The 11,214-nt window shown below is 38.9% G+C and overlaps 1 protein-coding gene across 15 annotated transcripts in view; it reads left to right on the top strand.

The window, feature by feature from the left end:
• Window positions 1-577: 577 nt before the first annotated feature.
• LOC100651429 (basement membrane-specific heparan sulfate proteoglycan core protein) overlaps window positions 578-11,214 on the top strand; it is a 187,652-nt gene continuing 177,015 nt past the window's right edge. For 10 of the 15 annotated variants that reach the window (XM_048413384.1, XM_048413382.1, XM_048413381.1 and 7 more), the window contains exon 1: window positions 581-964. In XM_048413384.1, coding sequence (XP_048269341.1) covers window positions 887-964 — 78 coding nt within the window. In that variant the 5' untranslated portion in view covers window positions 581-886. Of the gene's footprint in view, window positions 965-11,214 lie in introns of all 15 variants that reach the window. The other 5 variants (XM_048413373.1, XM_048413372.1, XM_048413371.1 and 2 more) reach the window with 3 other exon arrangements.

Below are 11,214 nucleotides of genomic sequence, written 5' to 3'. Positions count from 1 at the left end.
CGCCAGTGATGTTGATTGGTGTGGTAGTTCTCCTGTTAAAAAATCGCGTACATCTACTTTTGGATCCTAGTCGCCTCGTGCGTAAGTACGGAACGATCGTGTCCGTGGCAGGAACAACTTACTCCTCTCCGTGTAGAGAAAGAATCCGCTGCGAGAAAAAGATGCATCGCTACCTTCGGCGAGCGACAAAGACGTTAGACCCTCGCAAAATATCGCGGAGAGGGGGTAGCCAGAGAAAGACGGCGTGGAGTGGGGAGCACGACGGAGAAAGACGCGCCGGAGACAACAGCAGAGGAGGGGAAGCTGTGGTCCAATGGTGGGGGTATATCGCGCTAGTGGAAGGCAGACGACTAGCAAAGGACAGAGCTACGGCGCGAATTGGTGGTTGCGAGCGAGGAGGAAGAGGTGGATGGCCAAAGAGGAGAGGGAAGCCCCGTGGACGGAGAGAGCAGAGAAAGAGGAAGTCAGCGGGTGAGAGACAGAACGGCGGAGCGCAAGGGAACGCAGCTGAATCTGTCGGTGAGTCGGCGGGGTGAGGGAAAAGCACCGGGCTTTTGAAAAAGTTTTATCTTGCCGGCGCGCTCGGCCTTTCAGACGCTACCGAACACCGGTACGCTGTTGTACGGTCTTGCGTGTCCCGCGTTGTCGCTTCAGACCAGTTTGTACGTCCAAGTTTGCCCGTAGTAGCCGGTCCTCGCAGTGTGGTCCTCACAGTCGGCTCCGTGAAGGTCCAGATCGAAGTGTCCTTGGAAGAAGGGGACCGGTCGCGCGATTTCTTCCTCGTCATGCGTTGACGAGAGGTTCCCTCGACGAACCCAGTGTAGATAGAGAAGAACACCGGTGGACACGCTGCTCAACTACGGGGCTAACAGGTCCACATCCCATCATGAGGGATTCTAGCTCGCTGAGGAGCTGCCTCCTGCTGCTGCTCGTCGCCAACGCCGCCCTCGTGCACGCATCCGAGGCAAGTACAGTTGATCTTTAATTTCCTTTACGATTAATCGTATCGAGCACTATTAGGCGATACGACGACTGGGACCAGTGACTTTTCAGACCGAATCGAACGTCTGTGGATTTAGAACAATGTTTGAGCGAATGGCAGAGCTAGCTAGCTAGGTCGAGTTCTAGAGAATCCCTCAAAGGATTTGTAAGTCGTTCATCCTAATTTCCGAGTATATCGTAGATATACCGCAAGTTCCTTTCAAGATCCTAAAGAATCATAGAAATTTCCAGTTTGAACGAACCGATCGATCTGGTCGCAAGTTGTAAGTTGTAGAAGATATGTTAAGAAGTTTATAAGACACTTGTTCTAATTTCTCAGAATATTATAGATACATCGAGTTTCTTTCAAGATGTTCAATAACTATGAGATATCTAGGCCGAGAACTTCACAGACTGATAGAGGAATTTCTGTGAAACCTGTGGAAACAACGTGAAAAATATCCTCCCTGGTACTGACCATCCACTAGCCCAACATTCAAGAACACGAAAGAACGAGGAATCGCTGGCCAATTGGCACCGGGCGATTGAATTTTTTGGCAAGTCTCGTAACCGCCTCCTAGAGTTCACTCACCGTGATTATTCGAGGCATGTACCGGTGTTACGTGGAAACGATAAGCATCTTCGCATATTTATCGTTGAGAACCGGCCTTATCTATCGCCTTGATAGCCTATACGTCGGTGAACAATACCCGATATACGATCTTCTGTTTGATATTCGATTAGCAATCCTGACTTAATAGGACTTTGATAATTATTTGGAATTATTATATCATCCATTCTTCTGCAAGAAAATTGTTCGTTTTTTTTATATCAGAGGATTCATAGGTACGTTTGACAGACTCACTTTGGTGGTTGGCCAAAATAAAATTTACACGTTGGCCAGGGGTAACATCGGTTTCGCTGCCGAATTTCCAAGTTTCGCTCCTTTGGACGCTCTTGTACGCTTTGTTTACATGGTCAGCCTTGGACATTGGCTGTAAGTGGTATTCTTGAATCATCGAGTGAGATTTACGATGAACAATGTATGCTGGTCGTGCGTTATGAGACCTGGAATAAATTGCATAAAAAATTTATTAATATATTCGATAAAGCTTACATAGTGGAATGATTAAGGTCGTTATGTCGTAATCGTGTTTCTAAGATTAATATGAAACGCGCATCATATGCCAATGGCGCCGCATTTTTCATCTTTGATTTGTTTCAATAAATTTGATCGGCAGCGTAATTATTGGAAAATCCGGAGCTCGCAGATTGTCGTAAATCAGAGTCAGAATACGCGAGTACCTTGCGTAATCTCGTTTCAGCATAATTGTGCAATGTGGTCAAATAGTGTTAGTGATTTGGTACGGCAAAGCAATAAGGTTATGTAGATTATGTACATACCTGATAGTCAAACAGCTTAGTTGAATGATAGGGTAACAGAACATCGTTGACTACACATTCAGCGTTTTTTGCTTTACGGTGTAGTTACACAGCGTATACGTTGCAAATAGACTATGGATGTTTACCAGGGTATTTAAAAGTATAAAATTGTCCAGGAGGTACACGACGTAGAAAAGTGTACGAAATATCCAATGCAAAGCAGCCGTTATAATATTTAACAGAAAACAAATCCCTGGACTCTATTGAATTATTAATTGAACGTTTGCAAAAACCTGAATATGCTTACGTCGCCGTATTCTAATTGCAAGAATACGATGCAGCAATGGTCTCAATGTAAAAAATCGTAACTTATTGTAGAGGGTAGTCACGCAGAATATAGAAATTGTACGGACAAAGTATACGTTTAACATTAAGCTTGCCAGGTCTGGTTAAACAACCGGTTTCGAAATTTAATTTCAAATTGTACGTTCATCGCTGTTCCTTTTGTTTCTCCAACTTTATGTAAATTCTTATATTAACAAAAATTGAGAATTTGATACAGTTAGACGAACAAACGAAATAACGATGAATATACAATTTTCAATAAAATATTGAAACCGGTCGTTTAACCTGGTTAAACCTAGTGTTAAATATAATTCTTGCGCTAACGTGTCTACATAGTTGCATAGTACGAAGATGCAAGGTTGCTAAACGAAGTATATGACACACAGAGATGTATGAAATACGCGATGCAGAGTAGTGGTTGTAATATTTAACGGAAAAGGAATCTTTTGATTCTATTGAATTACTATAGTTACATGTGTGTAAGAACTGGAATATGCTTGTGTCACCGTATTCTAATTGAAAGAATACGATGCAGTAACGATTAGAATGTAAAAAGAATATAAAAAGTAACTTGTTATTAGATAATATAGTCACGCAGAATACTACAAATTCTATAGCCGAAGTATATATTTAAATATAATTCTTGCACTAATGCACTTACATAGTTGCGCATAGTACAGACATGCGAGATAGTTAAACGAAAAACAGACGTGGAAAGAGAAACGATGGCGACGTGATCAACAAGTACATCGATCCGTGTCTCTGCTTTGGCTTCTCCTCGATTATTATTCGTAAAGGTTCGCGCGATACGAATAATTCGCGGGACTCGATCGTATTCCGATCACATCGAGAAGTTTGGAGGCGCGGACAGAGCTCGCGTCAGCTTTGCAAACTGCCAATCCGTCGAAATGTCATCCGCTGTCGATGGATTTTTGCATTGCTACGCTTTTCCTCCTAGTTGAACGCTTAATACGTTTCTCCAGAAAAAGTGGAAAGCCGATGTAGAAAAATTCCCTTTTCAATCATTATCGTCGATAGTTTTGCAGGCGTTGTAGTTAGTAAGGTTTTACTCTATTCGTTAAGTATTAATGATAATAACATAATATAAATCCGTATATCAGACTTTACGTCTATTACGATGAATTACAAATTGCAAATTATTCTTTGGTATAGCGGATTGGTTTTCTTGGTGTACGTTTTCTTCACTTGGTCGATCTGGATTTATAAATTACGCCTAGCACTGCTGTAATAATAATCTAATGTAACGTATAGCAACGTGTAATGGAATATCATGTAAGATACTTTATGATGTTGTAATTACAGTATAACAATATTTATTTGCACTTGTGGCAATGTTTGCTACTTAATTCTTGGTTTCACTATTGTGACACTGGTTGTTATCGAATATTAAATTGTGTTTACATATGTTTATTGTATATTTATCACATAGATAGAACATCAAATTGAATTGCTCTATTTGCATGTTGTTGCAATTGTAGCACAAAGTTGAAACGACGAATCGATAATAATTTTTGTATATTTTGTCGGAACTCGAGTTACATTTTAACGTTGAAAGAGATACAATTGAATGGAGAAGGAGTTGAGAGGAGGCAGCAAGGTCGAAATAAAGTTTAAGTTACTTCGTTTTGCCAGACAGAGTTTTATCATTTTCCTTCTTACTCCACCAAATTTGATTCTTACGAAAATCATTGATCAGTGCAGCAACATTTATTTTTCATTTTCTTAGTTTATAGCGATTCGACGAACGTGTGTTTGCTTTGTGTAATTCGATCGATGTAAGAGGAGATGTTTCCAGTTATCTGCAATCGTAACCAGAGTGTCGACGTTAAGGTATTTTGGAGAATAACAAGATTTAGGTTATGTTATAGCGTTTGGCCTTTTTAGTGCTAAATCCAATTTTTAAAGATGTTTGCAAAATACTTGATAATCTGATAAATCCAGGTCGGGAGATGGTAAGAACCTTGAAACCTTGTCGATAATCGTGATATCTGGTTGATCTACTTTTCAGACTCCCTAAGCTATTCTTGCCCGCCGCTATTCTAAAATAAAACGCACTGGAATCTAAACTACCATTCTATGCTACGTGGAAGTAAAAAGTATCTAGCAGCATCGGATCGCCTATATACACGTTACTCTGTTCCAGTATCGTTTCGGTCATTTTCTCCTCGATTGATTCGATTTACTCTTGCCGACGTAATTTCATTATATTCCGCTCACTATCTTTACGGAACCTTTTGCGAATATATTGTACGCGTTACGCGAGACATTTCGGAATTCCATCAACTCTGTAACGCCATCTGGCTATCGCGATTACGATGGTAAAATTTGAAACGCGAATTTCAACACGAGCATATGTACACATAGCGAGGTATTTAACGCAAAGGTTTCCTTCGTTTCTAAAAAGAAATTCTCTTCATCTTGTAGCTACGACAAGAATAAGAACGTTGATATTGGAAAGCTGGAACTAAAGCTCGCGGACAGATCACGTTAGTTTGTTAATTCTTTATTTCGTAAAAGAAGAAAATTCCTTAATAGGACTGTCAATATCAGAAGGTTAGAAGCTTGCAATGCATTTTGTCTCGCGTGCTCTTTTCTCGCTAAAAGTCAATGAAACGTGCGTTCAAAGGCACGTACACCTCCACAGTGCAGGTTTTTGATGAAGACGTTAACATTATGAAATACGGGTCGATTTATTCAGCTTTTCGGGCTCTTCAGAAAGTTGGACAAATCTGAGATACGAGAACAGCCAGGTCAAAATGATCATCGCGAATGTAGCCAAGGCTCGTCTTTGGTACGAACAGTGATCGTCCTATTGAATTATCGTGCGATAACTGGGCGCATGATTATGTTATCTATTTACGGTATCCAGCATCGCGTCCATTAACGCGTTTGCCGCAAACCGGTCAGTTTGACTGGAAACAGCGAACAGTGTGGCGAATCCGCCGTCAAAGTACGTATACTTGGTGCGTTCAGAAGAATAGTTTTTGGCTTGGTCACAGAGAAATTTCCGTAAATCTTCGAACCGTGCAAATGCATTTATAGAGCGGTATTTATAGGCGGAATCGGAGCAACGATCTTTAAGGCTTGAACCTAGCACGATGATATCTCTTTTGTTAAATGTTCTATATTTTTCAATGTCTCGTGTTTCAGAGTTTTTAAAGAGGATTCTGCATCTTAGTTGTATATAAGCTGGCAACTAAGTGATTGCGGATTTTTGTCAGTGCCACTTAATTACAAAATCCGCAATTAATTAATTGCCAACACGATATAAATTTTTGTTAGGAGAATGATCGGTTTAGCCTGTCGAAGGATGCTGGAGTCTGCTTAGAATGTCAATAAATGATAGGCAGGTACCGCATAGTTGTACCAAGCGCGATCATCGAATGTGGAAATTTTGATAAGGCAGTTCCTCTTTTCATTTGCTCTTTATCACCTGACGTGTATTAGTCATTGCTGTTTCAGTTATCTGTGTCAGTTGATTTCTTTCTTAAGAAGAAGGCCGAATTCAGAAGAAGTATTCGTCGCAATAGAAGCCGATAATGTTTAGACAAACATACGGTTTATTATTAGAATTATCAGGATTGTAGCGTGAAACGTTGAAAGAAATCAGAGTGAAAGTTATAAAAAGTAATACGACGCAAGATGGAGAAGATAAAAAGGATGGTTGAAATTTCCAGACATATAAGTGTAAATTTTATATTCAAAAAGACACGTACGAAGATCTAGAGGAAATGTAAAATTTATAAAAATGCATAGCAAAGATACAATAGAAAGAGAAAACGACGTAACAAATATTTATTGTTACATTCCATAAAAATGGGGGTATTTTTCTAACAAGTTCCATGATTTTGCTCGTCTTTCCTTGAAATATTATTTCACCATACGAAACGAAGTTCAGTGTCAGATATTATATTTTCTAGACGCGATACACGAAATTAAAATTACGATATTTATAAATTATTACTAATTATTATTTTTATATCATTCCTTCTACTCTTCTTCACTCTCTCGTCGCTCCAAAACATTAACTAAGGAAATATTGCCATAGGAAATATTCTGTTCTCAAGAAGAAGGGAAAAGATTTCATTATTTAGGAAACAAATGTATATTAAAGGTTTCGCTGGTGAATTTTTAATCGAAGTTGCCTTGGGAAAAGGCATTCGATCAATTACCACGCCGAAGAATGGAAACTGATCTTTGTTTGAAATAAATCTCTATCATCTAGTTTCCTTCGTTTCAGCAACAAACAGATCTTTTCATAGTTACGGATATGTCAATCTTCGTGAGAGATTTGCTGCGTAAAACAAACGTGAAACTATCCAGATGAATAATTAATTCTCGAATTGAATTTGTACGTCGAACGATCCTTTTCCACTAGGAGATACCTTCTTTCCCTTATTGGGATAGTTGTAACATGAGACGAAGTCGACTGTGAAGTAAACGGATATTGAATTAAAATGGTCTATTCCGGGGACACCGGTATGGTTACGGATCATCGGTGATTCGATCGTCTTGAGAACAGACTTCCTCCTCTCTTCGACTTGTGTCAGCTAATCTAAAACTCGAGAATCGCACACTTCTTCCTGTTTTGATTAATAATCATCATTTATCCACATACTTCGATACGTAGTGACCACCACTATCGATGATAGTGTTGCACCAATAAATTAATCCTTGACTCGTACGACCAGTGCAGAACTTACATGCATTAATTGCATTTATTCAAAAGTAGAGATAAATGATCTTATCGTTTCATACGATTCAGAAAATCTTATGATTTAACGGTGAATCTGTGCCGATTTCGATATGCGAAAATACATAGAGAATGCATATAATATACAAAAATGTATGATGTACAGTGGTGTGGAAAATATACATTGGAACATGTAATATGCAGGTCTCTGATCGGATAGAGTTTTCACTTTGTATTCCGGAAATATTATTACAAATAGCGTTGTTATATTAAGAAGATTGTCAACTGATATTGTATTTTTATTCTTGTTTTACTCGCCTATTCTTATACCTAATAATTAATTTAAATTCTTCCAGACACGACTTTTGGGATACAAAGTGGGAAATTTGTCTGGCTGGAAACTCTTGCACGTCAATGTACGCTGGAATATTTATCATAATTTTCAATAAGTAAAACGAATCTATATTCGGCGTCTGTTTCTTCTATCTTGTCCATAAAGATTTCAATCCGAGAACTAACGAAAAAGAGAAACGGTCGGTTGAGCTTGTGAAAAATTCGATTGTTTTCCGAACACTTAAAAACCGTACGGAGTTGTCGAATCTAACGTGTAAAATTCGCCAGTGGACTAATTTTAATCGTCGATCGATGCCAATCTTGTTGAAAACGCGACATTGGAAACCATTTAAAGCCTTATAAATAAGAATGTCCTTATCGATCAGTTTAGTTTTCCTTTGATATTCATTCGAAGAATCAAAGATTCAGTTAGAAAAGCGGTTGCACAGTTGTTCTTCTGCGGGCTGAATCCATGACCCATTGGATGGAAGATTTGATGAAAGACCGAGCATCTCAATTAAGGCGATTCTTCTTATTCTGTACGGAAAGAAACCGCACAAATCATGGGAACCAAAAGTAAAATCGGCCGGCATTTGTACGGAGCCTGGCTAACTTTTCAAATTACGCGTCCCATCGGGTCCGTGGAAGCCTGAAAAATCTCGAAGAAATGCTTCTTTCGTTCCTCGTGCCGCAGAGAAGAGTCGTATCGAGCGAGGCCGCGTGCATTACCATATTTTTCATAAGGTACAAATCTTTGGAGCTTTTTCCCCGGCCTGGAAATGGCCAGCTGGACGTGTCCAGCCAGCAGAGAAAGAGATACAACCGGTGACAAGCGACGTGAAAAGGATTTCCAGCTTTTTTCCCATCGAATCCACGATGGAAGCAATCTGCGCTATAGTCTGTTAGCTGTTAGCAACGTTTTTCGATGACGTCGACGATTCTTTACGACGGTGATTAGATTCAAAAGTAAAATACCTTGATACAGTTTACTCAAGGGATTTTACATATTTTTTTTTAAAAATCGTATTATCGTAAATAGTATTTTATTCGAAGGTATTGAACTGCACAGAGTTTGTTTCACTTTCGGCTGGGCGAATAAAATTCGCATTCCGATTTCCAACGAGAGTATTCGTCGGAATTTTAATCTAGTGTCACGTTAGCACATTATAGCTCATTGTTGGCACAATGAAGTCACGGTTGAATTTTTTTGACTGATGGATTAATAACTTTGGATGCTCGAGACTATTCTAAGTAGCGTGTAAAATATTAGCTTGATAAGAGATAAGTGAAAAAAAGTGGTGATAAGAACGGAAAAAGTTTATTATCTAATTGTTAATTTCCTTGAATCGGTATTGTGCATGATGCGAATCGGCGCTGGAGTTTTTATCAGAATAGTTGTCTAGTCTACCGAAGAACAGCCTAATAATGGATTTGACCTTGTGCAAATTGCTATGAAGCTGTAAAGAAAAAAAAGAAAAAAAAGGAAAGATAGTCCGAAGGAAACCACCATTGCTTAATGGTGTATGATAAATTGTTAGTTATCGTGCAAACTCTATTTCCTTTAGTTTTTTGCAGCTGTCGCCGACATAAATATAGCAATCACATTGCTCGGCAATTTGAAATTATAAAATCTAGCATGAAGGAATTCCTGGAATACATAGGCCTTTCATATATTCCAAGAGCGAGAACGTTCGATAAAATACAATGCACGTTTATTCTTGGATAAGATGGATTAACTCATAGCGCTTCGTTCTTCTTCTTCTATTTTCTAATTTCCAAAATCTAGGACACCGGCAAGACTTGTTACCAATCTCAGAAGATTCCTCGTGCTTCGGGAAATCTAAAATTGGACAATGTATAACGTTTCGATTCTTCTTAAACACGTCGTAAGTTACGAAGTCCGGCTCGAAGCATCCGGAAAGCTTCGATCGATCGCGAAGTCTGCGATCTTGACAGGATCTTTATTTAAGTTTAGAAATCCCAACTCCAATACTTGGCGTCTAATATTAGGAAATCCATGAGAATTCGATTCTTCTTAAAAAAAAAAAAGAAAAAAGAAAAAAGGCTTTAAACCGTATAAAGTGCAAAGACGTAGCTAGAAGACTCGAGAAGAGACGCAAAAGGTTGGCGACACTCGAGCAAATCCAAGATTTAAAGAATTTAGTGTTCGGGACGCTTGTTGGCCAGGGTACAAGGTCTTGCCTGAGATTTAGTTATTTACAGTGTCACAGAAATCGCATTAAAGCCGGTAGAGTGGCAGGAGGGGGTAGGATTTTTAGGTACGGCGACTGCGGGATCGATTTCTCATTGCCAGCCTCGTTTCGAGTTCTCGAAGGAGCGTGCAAGTACCGCTTGTCCCTGAGTACCGGCGCTCTCAAGTGCCTCGCGACGAGTGCAAGCTCGAATGCCTTATCGCCAGAAGGGACCGACTACTTCACGCGAGTCGATTCACACAGCCGATTTCACTGACCGCATTTACACGTGGTTCCAAAAGAAATGACACCTCTTTAAAGATTTCCAATTACGGAAATAGATTCCTTGCACAATATTACTGCATTAGATTTAAATCCCACTTGCTTTATTCTTACAATTTGGGTAATAGATTATTTGAGTCAGTGAGATGATCGGATTAGGCTAGACACAATAGCCTTGTAACTGGACAAATTTGGTTATGGCTCCATGAAAGATATATTGCTTGCATAATGTTATTTCGTTAGATTCAAATAGAAAAATTCTTGGACAATTCTTGTAGTTTGAGTAGTAGATTGCTTAAGTCAGTGAGATGATTGGGTTGAGCTAGACACAATAGCCTTGTAACTGGACAAATTTGGTTATGGCTCCATGGAAAATATATTGCTTGCATAATGTTATTACGTTAGATTTAAATAGAAAAATTCTTGGACAATTCTTGCAAGTTTAGCAATACATTGCTTGAGTCAGTGAGATGATCGGATTAAACTAGACACAATAGCCTTGTAACTGGACAAATTTGGTTATGGCTCCATGGAACATATATTACTTGGATAATGTTATTGCGTTAGATTTAAATAAAAAAATTCTTGGTCAATTCTTGCAATTTTAGCAATAGATTGCTTAAGTCAGTGAGATGATTGGGTTGAGCTAGACACAATAGCCTTGTAACTGGACAAATTTGGTTATAGCTCCATGGAAAATATATTGCTTGCATAATGTTATTTCGTTAGATTTAAATGGTTCTTGATTTATTTTTGCAGTTTGTTGGTGATAAAGTAAAACATAAAAATATTTGAGTACATTCTATTAAGCTAGAATTGGTATGCAGTTTGAGGTGGGGGGAACTGGTTTAGTCTTAATCAAGAGATAACACTTGGTGTCAGTTCAAAAAAGCGATTGCAAACTTCTGGTTAATGTTCTTACGTGGCAGCTTTTTTTCATTAGAAATATATATCGGAATTGGTCAGTCCTTTGATCGTGGAAAA

Source organism: Bombus terrestris, chromosome 16, assembly GCF_910591885.1.
Source record: "Bombus terrestris chromosome 16, iyBomTerr1.2, whole genome shotgun sequence".
Classification (NCBI taxonomy): Eukaryota; Metazoa; Arthropoda; class Insecta; order Hymenoptera; family Apidae; genus Bombus; species Bombus terrestris.
This window is presented reverse-complemented; position numbering and strand designations above follow the sequence as displayed.